At 48.7% G+C, this 13905-nt stretch overlaps 2 protein-coding genes and 1 long non-coding RNA gene across 5 annotated transcripts in view; 2 read left to right on the top strand and 1 right to left on the bottom strand.

The window, feature by feature from the left end:
• LOC108176647 (uncharacterized) overlaps positions 1 to 12135 on the bottom strand; it is a 33810-nt gene extending 21675 nt beyond the window's left edge. The window contains exon 1 of the long non-coding RNA XR_001793334.4: positions 11988 to 12135. This is a non-coding gene — a long non-coding RNA (uncharacterized LOC108176647). The remainder of the gene's footprint in view (positions 1 to 11987) is intronic.
• Positions 2567 to 6006, top strand: LOC100355212 (heterogeneous nuclear ribonucleoprotein A1). Its single transcript, XM_089308439.1, has one exon. The coding sequence runs from the start codon at positions 4679 to 4681 to the stop codon at positions 5639 to 5641; it is 963 nt and encodes a 320-aa protein (XP_089164565.1). The 5' UTR covers positions 2567 to 4678; the 3' UTR covers positions 5642 to 6006.
• LOC100351569 (cyclic AMP-dependent transcription factor ATF-7) overlaps positions 11821 to 13905 on the top strand; it is a 107413-nt gene continuing 105328 nt past the window's right edge. Inside the window, exon 1 of one of the 3 annotated variants that reach the window (XM_008256540.5) lies at positions 11821 to 11993. The gene's annotated coding sequence lies outside the window, so the exon portion shown is untranslated. Of the gene's footprint in view, positions 11994 to 12187; positions 12326 to 12573; positions 12597 to 13905 lie in introns of those variants that run through there. The other 2 variants (XM_008256541.5, XM_089308420.1) reach the window with 2 other exon arrangements.

Here is a 13905-nt window from a genome sequence, read left to right as displayed (position 1 = left end):
CTGTGGTGCCGGCATCCCACAGGGGACCTGGTTCATGTCCTGGCTGCTCCTCTTCCAATCCAGCTTCTGCTAATGGCCTGAGAAAGCTGGGAAAGTAGTGGAAGATGGCCCAAATCCTTGGGCCCCTGCACCCACGTGGGAGACCTGGAAGAAGCTCCTGGCTCCTGGCTTCGGATTGGCCCAGCTCTGGCCATTGCAGCCATTTGGGGAGTGAAGCAGCAGATGGAAGACCTCTCTTTCTGTCTCCTCCTCTCTCTGTAATTCTGCCTCTCAAATAAATAAGTAAATCTTTTAAAAAATGAGAATATAATAGGCTCCCATTATTTCACTCCTAGGACACTATGATCAACTGGCCAAGTGCATACAGATATGGGCAAGTGAGACCATTCTGATTGCTGCTTTGACTCTGCTGTCCATGCCCACCTTGCCTTTCATGGAACAGGGTTACCACTGGGCCCCTAGCATCCCAGGATCCAATTAGCCCTATTGCATTTAGGTCTTCTGGTTCAGCGACTGCAGTTCCCACTGAAAAGTCTGGCCTAGAGAAGGATGATCGCAGAGCTCAAGGATGCTGGAGTTCCCTCAAAAATTCACTTTTCACAGCAGTGGTAAAAGGTATGCCTTCTGAGGGCCAGCGCTGTGGCGTAGCAGGTAAAGCCACTGCCTGCAGTGCCAGCATACCACAGGGGCACTGGTTCCAGGCTCAGCAGCTCCTCTTCCAATCCAGCTCTCTGCTATGGCCTGAGAAAGCAGCAGAAGATGGCTCAAGTGCTTAGGCCTCTATACCTGCTTGAGAGACCCAGAGGAAGCTCCTGGCTCCTGGCTCCTGGCTTTGGATCTGCCAAGCTCTAGCCTTTGCGGCCATTTGGGGGGTGAACTGTCGCTCCCCCTCTTCGTGGAGGAGCAACACAGGACCCTGCGCTGTTCTTTGGTCTGCTCGGCCCTCCCCGGGTTTGCTGCTGGTTCTTCCCGGGTTGGCTACTATCCCTTCCACCTCCGTGGAAGGGCAGTTCCCCCTGGCCACATTCCCCACTTCCGCAGGGGAGCGGCACACCGCCGGCCGGGTCTCTCGGGGGCTGCACGGGTTCCCTTAGATGTTCCCCATAGATGTTCCCGGTGCATGCCGTCTCTCTCCTCCTTTATAGTCCTCCTCTGCCAATCCCAACTCGGCTGAGTACGCTGCTCTCCAATCAGGAGCAAGTCCTACAGTTAATTGGTTGAACTGGAGGCAGCTGTACAGAAGCTGTTTTCTTCTCTCCCAGCGCCATATTGTGGGAGAGCAGATGCATAGAATAAGTCTTAATTCCAGTAACAGTCTAGTCCGAGCTGCTCCCCACAGAGGAGAGCAGATGTATAGAATAAGTCTTAATTCCAGTAACTTAGTCTAGTCCGAGCTGCTCCCCACAGAGGAGAGCAGATGTATAGAATAAGTCTTAATTCCAGTAACTTAGTCTAGTCCGAGCTGCTCCCCACAGTGAACCAGCAGATGGAAGATTTTCTCTCTCTCTCTCTCTGCCTCTGTCTCTCTGTAACTCTTTCAAATAAATAAATAAATCTTTAAAACAAACAAAGAAAAAAAAAAAGGTATGCCTTCTGGACCCTTCCAGTATGGTTCAGTAGGTCTTAAATGACAAAATCCAGGCTAACATTCCAGTTTCCCTAAGGCTCTGAATCCCTTCCTTCACTGTTATCCCTTAGTATCTTTTCTTTTTCTTCTATGTTCTCCACATTCCTGTCTAACTTAGAGTGCTTCCTGTCTAATTTAGAACACTCAAGAAGTCTCCCCATGGCTCACACTTTCTATCCCATACCTTTAGGGACCTGCTGGAATCTCGTTACAGAGCTTATAGCAAACAGGGCAGGTGGAGGAGGCTCCTCAGGGGAATCATAACTGTCAGATGGGACTGGAAAAGTAGGGAGTGGCTGCTTTCCACTGGGGCAGGAGGCCTCATCCACTGTCAAAGAAGAGACACCAACATTTAAGAGCCTGACGTTCCCAGTTTTTGTTTTGTTTTGTTTTTTTGACAGGCAGAGTGGACAGTGAGAGAGAGAGACAGAGAAAGGTCTTCCTTTACTGTTGGTTCAGCCTCCAATGGTCGCCACGGCCGGCACACCATGCTGATCCGAAGGCAGGAGCCAGGTACTTATCCTGGTCTCCCATGCAGGTGCAGGGGCCCAAGCACTTGGGCCATCCTCCACTGCACTCCCGGGCCACAGCAGAGAGCTGGCCTGGAAGAGGGGCAACCGGGACAGAATCCAGCACCCCGACCAGGACTAGAACCAGGGGTGCTGGTGCCACAGGCAGAGGATTAGCCTATTGAGCTGCGGCGCCGGCCATTCCCAGTTTCAATCAGAGTCCTTCTATACATTCCCAACCCAACTTAGCGGGTTCTATCCTTTCCAGCTTAATGCCCTCACTTTAACAGTAGCTACCTTGCAAATCAGAGTTCATCTTGCGTTGTAATTCAGTCCGTCGTATAAAGCTCTCATACAGAACTTTCTGTCATTTATGCAGTGCTTCAGCTGGGATTCAAATCCCTGAGCTCACCTTTTTTTTTTTTTTTTTTTTTTTTTTTTTTTTTTTTTTTTTTTTTTTTTTTAATGTATCTATTTATTTGAAGTCAGAGTTACAGAGAGACAAGATTTTCCATCTGCTGGTTTACTCCCCAAATGGCTGCAGTGGCCAGGAGTGAGCCAAGCCAAAGCCAGGAGCCAGGAACTTCAACTGGGTCTCTCACATGAGTAGCAGGGGCCCAAACACTTGGGCCAGCTTCTGCTACTTTCCCAGGCACATTAGCAGGAAGCTGGACTGAAACTGGAGCAGCTGGGACTGGAATCTGTTCTCACATGGGATGCCTGCATAGCAGGTGGCTTAACCCCCTGTCCCACAACACCAACTTTTTTCTCTTTTAAAAAGGGGGTGGGGGGCGGCGCCATGGCTCACTTGGTTAATCCTCCATCTGTGGCGCCAGCATCCTATATAGGCACCAGGTTCTAGTCCCAGTTGCTCCTCTTCCAGTCCAGCTCTCTGCTGTGGCCCGGGAAGGCAGTGGAGGATGGCCCAAGTGCTTGGGCCCCTGCACCTGCATGGGAGACCAGGAGGAAGCACCTGGCTCCTGGCTCTGGCTTCAGATCGGCATAGCTCCAGCCTTAGCGGCCATTTTGGGGGGTGAACCAATGGAAGGAAGACCTTGCTCTCTCACTGTCTAACTCTATCTGGAAAAAAAAAAAAAAAACAACCTATAACCTTTCTAACCTTTCTTTAAAAAAGAGAGAGAGAGAGAGAGAAAGAAAGAAAGAAAGTTACAGGGGCCAGTGCTGTGGCGTAGCAGGTAAAGCTGCTGCCTGCAGCACCGGCATCCCATATGGGCACTGCTTCGAGTCCTGGCTGCTCCATTTCCAATCTCTGCTATGGCCTGGGAAAGCAGTAGAAGATGGCCCAAGTCCTTGGGCCCCTGCACCCATGTGGGAGACCCAGAGGAAGCTCCTGGCTCCTGGCTTCGGATTAGCATAGCTCTGGGCCGTTGTGGCCAACTGAGGAATGAACCAGTGGATGGAAGACTCTCTTTCTCTCTCTCTCTCTCCCTCTCTCTCTCTCTGCCTCTCCTTCTCTCTGTGTGTAACTCTTTCAAAGTAAATAAATAAATCTTAAAAAAAAATAAAAGTTACAAGGGATCAGGTATGTAGCCTAGGGGTTAAGAAATCTGCATCCCACATAGAGTATCTGGGTTCAATTTCTTTCCTTCTTTTTTTTTAATTTTATTTATTTATTTGAGAGGTAGAGTTACAGATAGTGAGAGGGAGAGAGAGATAGAAAGGTCTTCCTTCTATTGGTTCACTCCCTGAATGGCTGCAACGGCTGGAGCTGGGCCATCTTCCTCTGCCTTCCCAGGCCATAGCAGAGAGCTGGATCAGAAAAGGATCAGCTGGGACTAGAACTGGTGCCCCTATGGGATGCAGGCACCACAAGCCGAGGATTAACCTACTGCTCCACAGCGCCGGCCCCTGGGTTCAATTTCAAGCTCTAGTTCTGGTTCTTGACTCTACCTTCTGGCCGATGCAGACCCTGGAAGGCAGCAGAGATGGTTCAAATAACTGGGTTCCTGCCACCAACACAGAGGACCTGGATTACATTACTGTCTTCCAGCTTTGGCCCAGGCCCAACCCCACCTCTCCTTCCACCTCTCAGCTTCTCAAATAAATAATTATTTTTAAGAAAAAGAGAAGTTATAAAAGTAAAAGGGCAAGCCATAAACTGGAGAAAAATATTTAAAAAAAAATCTAAAAAAAAGCACATATCTGACAAAGGATTTGTCTGTATGTAGAATATATAAATAACCTGTGCAAGTCAAAAAGAAGACAAACAACCCACTTTTTAAAAAAAATGGGCAAATAATTTGAACTGATGATTCACTAAGAATGTATAAGGATGTCAAATAAGCTCATAAAAGAAGATAAACATCATTAGTCATCATGGAAATGTAAATTAAAACCACAATGAGAGATTATCCCACATCTATTAGTGCAAGTACAAATCTCACATACTGCAAATGGGACTGAAAAAGAGATAGTCACTCTGAGAAACAGTTTGGCAGCTTCTTAAAAAATTGATGATTCACTTTCTGCTTGCGGACGCCGCCGAGGAAGCATCGTCGAGTTCTCTCTTCCCACCGCCGTCATGTCGAAGTCAGAGTCGCCCAAGGAGCCCGAGCAGCTGCGGAAGCTCTTCATCGGAGGGCTGAGCTTTGAGACGACCGATGAGAGCCTGAGGAGCCATTTTGAGCAATGGGGCACGCTCACGGACTGCGTGGTAATGAGAGACCCGAACACCAAGCGCTCCAGGGGCTTTGGGTTTGTCACCTACGCCACCGTGGAGGAGGTGGATGCGGCCATGAACGCAAGGCCACACAAAGTGGATGGAAGAGTTGTGGAACCAAAGAGGGCTGTGTCGAGAGAAGATTCCCAAAGACCAGGTGCCCACCTCACTGTGAAAAAGATCTTCGTGGGTGGCATTAAAGAAGACACTGAAGAGCATCACCTCCGAGATTACTTTGAGCAGTACGGGAAAATCGAGGTGATTGAGATCATGACTGATCGAGGCAGTGGCAAGAAGAGGAGCTTTGCTTTTGTGACCTTCGACGACCATGACTCCGTGGATAAGATTGTCATTCAGAAATACCACACTGTGAACGGCCACAACTGTGAAGTGAGGAAGGCCCTGTCGAAGCAGGAGATGGCCAGCGCTTCGTCCACCCCGAGAGGTCGAAGTGGTTCTGGAAACTTTGGTGGTGGTCGTGGAGGTGGTTTTGGTGGCAATGACAACTTTGGTCGTGGAGGAAACTTCAGTGGTCGTGGTGGCTTCGGCGGCAGCCGCGGTGGAGGTGGTTATGGTGGCAGTGGGGATGGTTACAATGGATTTGGTAATGACGGAAGCAATTTTGGAGGCAGCGGAGGCTACAATGATTTTGGCAATTACAACAATCAATCTTCAAATTTTGGACCCATGAAGGGAGGAAATTTTGGAGGCAGAAGCTCTGGCCCCTATGGTGGTGGCGGCCAATATTTTGCCAAACCACGAAATCAAGGTGGCTATGGTGGTTCTAGCAGCAGCAGCAGCTATGGCAGTGGCAGAAGGTTTTAATAACTGCCAGGAAACAAAGCTTAGCAGGAGAGGAGAGCCAGAGAAGTGACAGGGAAGCTACAGGTTACAACAGATTTGTGAACTCAGCCAAGCACAGTGGTGGCAGGGCCTAGCTGCTACAAAGAAGACATGTTTTAGACAATACTCATGTGTATGGGCAAAAAAACTCAAGGACTGTATTTGTGACTAATTGTATAACAGGTTATTTTAGTTTCTGTTCTGTGGAAAGTGTAAAGCATTCCAACAAAGGGTTTTAATGTAGTTTTTTCTTTTTTTTTTCTTTTGCACCCATGCTGTTGATTGCTAAATGTAATAGTCTGATCATGACGCTGAATAAATGTGTCTTTTAAAAAAAAAAAAAAAAATTGATGATTCAGCAATTCTACTTCTAGGTATTTCCCAAAGAAAGCATATGAAAGCATATTTACAGAAAGACTTGTATAGAAATTGTGATATATCCAAATAATGGGATGTCACTCAATAATAAAAAGGAGTGAACTATCAATACATGCAACAGCATGGTTGAATCTCAAAATAATTATGATGAGTGAAATAAGTCATATTAGAAAGAATGTGTATTTCATTTCATTTATATGAAGTTCTAGAAAATGAAGACCAATCAGTAGTAATAGCAAGATGGTACACGGTTGCCCAGGGACTGCTGGGAAAGGGGTGGGCTGGGGAAAGATAGATAAATGAGCAGGAAATTCATGGGGGTGATTGATAGGTTTATTATCTTGATTGTAGTGGTGGCTTCGCTGGTATACACTTAGGTTAAAAACTGTCAAATTAGGGGCCGGCATTGTGGCATACTGGGTTAAGCCACCACCTATGACACCAGAATCCCATATGGGGACTGGTTCATTTCTTGGCTACTTTACTTCCAATCCAGCTCCCTGCTGACAGCCTGGGGAAAAACAGCAGAAGATGATCCAAGTGTGTGGGCCCCTGTCACCTATGTGGGAAACCCAGATGGAGCTCCTGGCCTCAGCCTGGCCCAGCACTGGCCGTTGTGGCCTTCTGGGAAGTGAACTAGCAGATGGAAGATCTCTCTTGATCTCTCAATCTTTCTGTCTCTCCCTCTCTCTGTAACTCTGCCTTTCAAAATAAATAAATCTTTAAAAATAATTATCAAATTATATGCTTTAAAAATGTACAGTTTATTTTATTGTCCCTCACAGCAATTTAACCTGCTGTGCCAGAACACATGCCCCAAAGTTAGCCATTTAAAAAGATTTAGGGGGTTGGCGTTCTGGCACAGCTTACAATGCTGGCATCCCATATCAGAGCACAAGTTCAAGTCCTGGTTGCTCCAATTCCAATCCAGCTCTCTGCTAATACGCTGGGAAGGCTATGGAGAATGGCCCAGCTGCTTGGGTCCCTGCTACCCGTGAGAGACCCAGTGGAGCTCCTGGCTCCTAGCTTCAGCTTGGTCCAGCCCTGGCTGTCGGGGAGTGAACCAGCGGATGGAAAATTCTCTCTCTCTCTAGCTGCCTTTCAAATAAATAAGTAAATCTTTTTTAAAAATACATTTAAATAAACCATATTTAAGGTATGAAACAAATGTGTGTCATCAGGGACTCAGTGGCAGGCATTTAGCCTAGTGGTTTTTTTTGTTTGTTTTTTGTTTTTTGACAGGCAGGGTTAGACACTGAGAGAGACAGAGAGAGACAGAGACAGAGACAGAGAGAAAGGTCTTCCTTCCGTTGGTTCACCTCCCAAATGGCTGCTATGGCTGGCGCACTGCGCCGATCCGAAGCCAGGAGCCAGGTGCTTCCTCCTGGTCTCCCATGTGGGTGCAGGGCCCAAGCACTTGGGCCATCCTCCACTGCACTCCCGGACCACAGCAGAGAGCTGGACTGGAAGAGGAGCAACTGGGACAGAATCCATCGCCCTAACTGGGACTAGAACCCAGGGTGCCAGCACCGCAAGGTGGAGGATCAGCCAAGTGAGCCAAGGCGCCGGCCTTTTTTTTTTTTTTTTTAGCCTAGTGGTTAAGATACTGGTTAATACACTAGAATCCTAGGCTAGCACCGTGAAGTAGCGAGTAAAGCCACCACCTGCAGTGCCGGCATCCCATGTGGGCCCCAGTTCCAGTCCTGGCTGCTCCACTTTCAATCCAGCTCCCTGCTAATGTGCCTGGGAAAGCAATGGAAGATGGCCCGAGTCCTTGGGCCCCTGCACCCCTGTGGGAGACCTGGAAGAAGCTCCTGGATCCTGGCTCTGGATTGGCCCAGCACCTTTGGCCATTGCAGCCATTTGGGGAGTGAACCAATGGATGGAAGATCTCATTTTGTCTGTCTGTCTGTCTGTCTGTCTGTCTCTCTCTCTAACTCTGCCCTTCAAATAAATAAATCTTAAAAAAAAAAAAAAAAAAGTAAGCAAGCAAGCAAGCAGGGGAAGATGATTAAGTATTTGGGCCCCTGTCACTCACATGCCAAATGTAACACCTGGCTTCAGCCTGGCCTAGCTTTGGGGAGTCAACCAGTAGATGGAAGATCTCTCTTTTTTCCCCTCTCTCACTCTGTCACTCTGCCTTTCAAAGAAATAAAATAAATCTTAAAAAAAAAAAAAAAGTGCCATTTGGGCAGCCACATCCCATAACAGAGTACTTGGATTAGGGTTCCACTCCATTTCCAATCCATCTATCCATCTTCCTCTTTTTTTTTTTTTTTTTTTTTTTGGACAGGCAGAGTGGACAGTGAGAGAGAGAAAGGTCTTCCTTTGCTGTTGGTTCACCCTCCAATGGCCACCGCGGCCGGCGCACCACGCTGATCCGATGGCAGGAGCCAGGTACTTATCCTGGTCTCCCATGGGGTGCAGGGCCCAAGCACCTGGGCCATCCTCCACTGCACTCCCTGGTCACAGCAGAGAGCTGGCCTGGAAGAGGGGCAACCAGGACAGAATCCGGCACCCCGACCGGGACTAGAACCCGGTGTGCCAGCGCTGCAAGGCGGTGGATTAGCCTAGTGAGCCGCGGTGCCGGCCTCCATCTTCCTCCTAATGTGCACACTGGAAGCAGCAAATGATGGCTCAAGTGCTTTCGTCCCTGACATGAATGTAGAAGACCCAGGTGGAGTTCCTGGCTTCAGTCCAGCCCAGCCCTGGCTATTGCAGGCGCTTAGAGAATGAGCCAGTGGATAAAAGACCTCTCTCACTCCTTCTCTGTCTGTCTCTCTCAGTCTTTCTGCCTTTCAAATAAAGAAATGAGAGACTATCTTATTTTTAAAAAGAGAAGAATACTAAAGGGAGGAGCCAGCTCTGGGGCGCCAGCATCCCCTATGGGCACCAGTTCAAGTACCAGCTGCTCCACTTCTGATCCAGCTCTCTGCTGTGGCCTGGGAAAGCAGCAGAAGATGGCCCAAGTCCTTGGGTCCCTGCACCCACATGGGAGACCCGGAGGAACCTCCTGGCTCCTGGCTTCAGACTGGCACAGCTCCAGCTGATGCGGCTATCTAGGGAGTGAACTAGCAGATGGAAAACCTCTCTTTCTGTCTCTCCCTCTCACTGTGGCTCTCCCTCTCAAATAAATAAATAAAATCTTGAAAAAAAAAAATAAAGGGAATCTTCACGGTGAAATGAAAGGATACTAGGCAGTCATTCTAATCCACATGAAGAAATAAAGAGCACCAGTAAAGTTAACCATATACTTAAATACAAAGATATTTTCGTGTAATTTTGTCTATAACTGTTTTTCTCCTATCATATTTAAAAGGCAACTGTATAAAACAATCATTGTAGACCTATGTTAATAGGAATACACTGAAGAAATGTGATTCATATGATAAGAGCACAAAGGAGGATTTAGGAAAATAAAGCTGGACATCATTTGTATACTGTTAAAACTAAGCTGTTATTAACCCACAATAGAGTACTATAAATTAAGAATTTATTGCAATCTCAAAAGAATTAAAATAGCACACTAGAAATATTTATTTAACATAAATAGACAACAGTAATGGTGGAAGGGGGAAAAGGTATACAGAGAATAAATATCAAACGGCAGGTATAAATACTAGCTTATCAGTAATTAGACTAAGTGAAAATGGGGCCGGCGCTGTGGCATAGCAGGTAAAGCTGCTGCCTGCAGTGCTGACATCTCATATGGGCGCCAGCTCAAATCCCAGCTGCTCCACTTCCGTTCCAGATCTCTGCTATTGCCTGGGAAAGCAGAATATGGCCCAGGTGCTTGGGGCCCTGCACCCACGTGGGCGACCTGGAAGAAACTCCTGGCTCCTGGCTTCAGATTAGCCCAGCTCCAACCGTGCAGCCATCTGGGGAGTGAACCAGCAGATGGACAATCTCTCTCTATCTCTGCCTCTCTGTAACTCTGCCTTTCAAATAAATAAATAAATCTTAAAAAAAAAATCCACAACAGGCACATCCACAGAGACAGACCCTCATGATTGCCAGAGGTTGGTGCAGGCTAAATCATGAGCAGCTGGCAGTGAGCACGGGTTTCTTTTTGGGTGATGAGAACAGTCTGGGATTAGAGAGTGGTAACCGTTGTGTAACTTTGTGAATATATAAAAATCACTGAGCTATGCACTATTAAAAGGTGAGTTTTAGGATCTGTGAGTTATATCTCCATTCTAAAGATGTAAATTAAATAATGGGTGAAGCCAGGAGCTCAGAACTCCAACAGGGTCTCCCTTGTGAGTGGCAGGGGCCCCAGTCCTCGGGCCATCTTCCACTGTTTTCCCAGGTACATTGGTAGGGAGCTGGATTGGAAGTGGAGCAGCTGGGGCGCAAACGGGCACTCAGCCCCTATCACTGTATTCTTTTAAGTAGGAATTGTTTCAGGGGAGAGTAGATGGGAAAGAACCTGAGAGATTCTATGCCTCTCTCTCACTTTTGTTCTCTAGGGAAAAACCACTAGCATCCCGGAGGGTGCAGTGAAGACCTGGAAGATCCCAGGTGGGGAGCTCAGAAAGCCAAACACAGATTCCATAAGCAATATTGCAAGCCTACTCTCCTTATTAATTTGAACATTTTTAAGTTTTTAGTTGTGGTTAAAACACACATAACATAAAGCTTATCATTTTAACCACACAATAAGATTTTGACTGTCACCTCTGCATTTGATGTTTTCCCCCCAAATCTCCCCCAGGGGCCATCTCCTCGTGGTCAACCTCATGGTTTGAACACTACTTCCTCAAAGAGGCCTTCTTTTAACAACAGGAGTAAAAAGTTTCTCTCCCACCCCAGTCACTTTGTCTTCTTCCCCCACCCCCAAGCACTCTCCACTATTTGACAATTTGGGTCTGTGGGCTTATTGATTATTTCCTCCATCCCCTACAATAAATAGCCATTCTCCCAAAGCAGGGGCCTCCCTGGTCCACCTGCTCTTCTCCACAGCCTAGAACAGTGCTTAGCACACGGTGAGCCCTATTACGTCTTGTGAAAGCACTTATTGAGTAAAAAATACATATATTACACACACATACAAACACACATCTATAGTGTTAATTCCCTAGCAGTTTCATGTATCTCCCTTGCTTACTGCAACTCTGAGTAAAATGGGATCCTAGCCCTACTGTGGAAAAAGCGTTTGGTCCAAGGCCAGGGGGCCATTACATGGCAGCGGGTGGACCGCGCAGGAGGGCTGCTTTTCCCAAAGCATTCCACTCCAGTTCCAAGACTAGGGGCATTTTAAGTGACTCTGCCCTTAAGCCTATGAGGACCCTGAAAGGCAGTAGAAACGACCAGCACATGCTTTTTTAAGTAGCCATTTCCTGGGTTGAATGAACCCTTACCTCTCCCTCCCTTCCCTCCATCCCCCACCGCACATTGAGCTGCCACAGGGTGGGCACTCTACGTGCAAACAAGAGCACACAACTACTCACCCGTTTGGGACCCTGAGTACCCGCCTCGCCTCCGCCCCAACCCTTTATACAACTTGGCCGAGGTATAACCTTGTCTCGTTTTAAAAATGTGCTCCTTTGACACATCTCATACCCCACTGTTTGCATCTCCACCACGACATGCACCTGTCAAGGCTCCCTCTCCTCCCGTTTCCTTTCTTTGCCGTCCCCCGGCCCCCCGACACACACACACACACACACACACAGCCCGGATTCCACAGCCGAACACGTGTGGCCTGTGTGTACAGAACTCGCTCAGCCGCCCTCGCCAGCCCGGCCCACAGCAAGCCCCGCCCCTCGGCCCCTCTCCAACTCAGCCCCCACAGATCTCGCCCTTCCCCACCTCCACCCCCCACTTCTCGCGAGAGGTGAGCGCGTCTGGCCGGACGGGAGGAAAGTATCTGCTCCGCTGAGGGGGGAAAGAAGGAGCTGGAGACAGATTGTGGGACCGAGCGCGGGCGGGCGGGAGGCGTCGGAGCTACCAGCGGGTGAGTCCTGTTCACGTTAGCTAGTCCATGATCTGACGGGAGTCTCCCCTTCAACTCTGGCCAGTCACGGCGTCCCGGGCCGGGGTCTCCCCTCCCAGTCTGTGTTGGACGGGGGCGCTGAGGCGGTGGCCGGGCCCTGTCTGAGGAAGAGGGTGGGGCGTAGACTAAGCGCGGCCAATAAGAGAAAGGGCAGCCACGATTGGCGGCGGTGAGCGCTAATGGGAGGTCGAGTTTACCTCGCGGAGTGACGCCCCTCTTCGCTCCCTCCTCCCGCCTCCTTCCTTTGGGGGGGAAGGCGGGGCCAGAGGCCTGAAGTGTGGGGAGAACTTGGGGTAAGTAGCCCCGGGGGGCACAGGGCGTGGCATGCAGGGGGCACTTGAATCCTGTGGGAAAGGTGTTCCAGCGGAGCCTAATGGAAGGGTCCTGGAAATGGGAGGAAGAGGAAGGGCAGCGAACCAGACCCAAGGGCTTCCCCAAGAGTGGGGTTAGAGGCTTTGGCGTTGGAAAAGGCAGAAGTAATAGCCAGGAAGTAGGAATAAGTAGGTGAGAACCAGGATCCTGATCAGGTGGAGACAGGCGCTGGATCTGACTGGAGAGATCGGGGTTAGTGATTGCAAACGAGGGTCGTAGCGTTTCTGTCGAGTTCATCAGAAGAGTGTCGGGGATGCGACGTGGGCAAGAAAGTAGGGGTTTGGAGAAAATGAAGTGAATGAGTTGAAGAAGGGGTGTGGGTGGGCTGAGCTGGCCAGGAGGCACGGCGGTGGGCAGGCTCTGAGAGCTGAGAGGAGTTGGGGGCGGTGTTTGGCTACAGCCAGGTGTCCCGGGCAGGCCGGGACCCGGGGATCTGGCCCCCCGACGGGTGCCCCGCCTGCAGGAACGCGGGCACAGCGGGAGAGGAGAGAAACGGGGCGCTTGCACCCCTCCTCCTCCTCTCCCCGCTTCCAGACTCACAAGGGGACGTGGGCTCGGGACTCAGTCCCGGGGGGGGCCTCCACGCCGCTCGGGGTTGCTTGTTGTGTTCTCGGGCTGCAGTGTTTACTCCCCGGCGCACCTCCTACCCAGACTCCCGCCTCGCTCCTTTCCTAACTTCAGCCGTTGGTTTCCCGTGAGCAGAGCTTGGTTTAGCCCTGTCACCTTACGCCTGGGTTCGTAGCTGGTGTGCAGAGTTTTCCCCGCAAGTTCTTTCAATTCCCACGCTTACATTTTTTGCAGTAGTGCAATGCCTGTAGAAGCATCAGTCCTTACAGACATTGGAAGCACAAAGACACTAAAATTAAGTTTGTTTTGTTAAAAGTATCTTCTTCATGCGTTCTTGAAGAGTTGTTAAATGGATGGCTGCAGTCCGTTTATCTGTATTTTTTTAACGGTGTAAATAAAATAGACGCGTGTTTCAGGAAAGTGGAAATTTCTCAGTTTCTTCCTTTGTGTTTAGACTCAGAAACTGAAGATATGTCATAATATGTTAGGGTGAGGGTTTGGGAAATCAAACACAATTTGTACTTAAACATGGAGAGTGCAAGGTAAGTGGAGGCTGTTGCGAAATGTACCGTGTTTGTAAGAAAAGAAGCTAAAGAAGAGTTTGGCAGCTGTGCTAAGTAGTCTTACCAGTTTGTTCTTAATTCTGTACAGAAAAAGGAAAGGCCTTTGCCCTTTGTGTATCGTTTAATAATGCACTAGACTAATAGCAGCCGATTAATTGTTTTTGCTGTGGCATAGATTTTTCTTTTGCATTCCTTCTCTACTTTTACTTCTGAGAAGTAAAATAATATCTGAAATAGCAGTAAAGGTATTATATGAAGAGAGACCAGATGATGTAGTTTTGTAATAACTTTCGATTTTCAGCAGCCAATTGAAGCTTTTGCTCCTGGTAGGAAGTTGCCCCTACAGCACATTGAGACCAATTAATTCCTGA

This window comes from Oryctolagus cuniculus, chromosome 11, assembly GCF_051225735.1.
Source record: "Oryctolagus cuniculus isolate XC-2025 breed Fujian yellow rabbit chromosome 11, ASM5122573v1, whole genome shotgun sequence".
Lineage (NCBI taxonomy): Eukaryota > Metazoa > Chordata > Mammalia > Lagomorpha > Leporidae > Oryctolagus > Oryctolagus cuniculus.
This window is presented reverse-complemented; position numbering and strand designations above follow the sequence as displayed.

Excerpts from the sequence above, each read along its gene's own strand:
- LOC100355212 (XM_089308439.1), top strand. The coding sequence starts at position 4,679 with ATGTCGAAGTCAGAGTCGCCCAAGGAGCCCGAGCAGCTGCGGAAGCTC.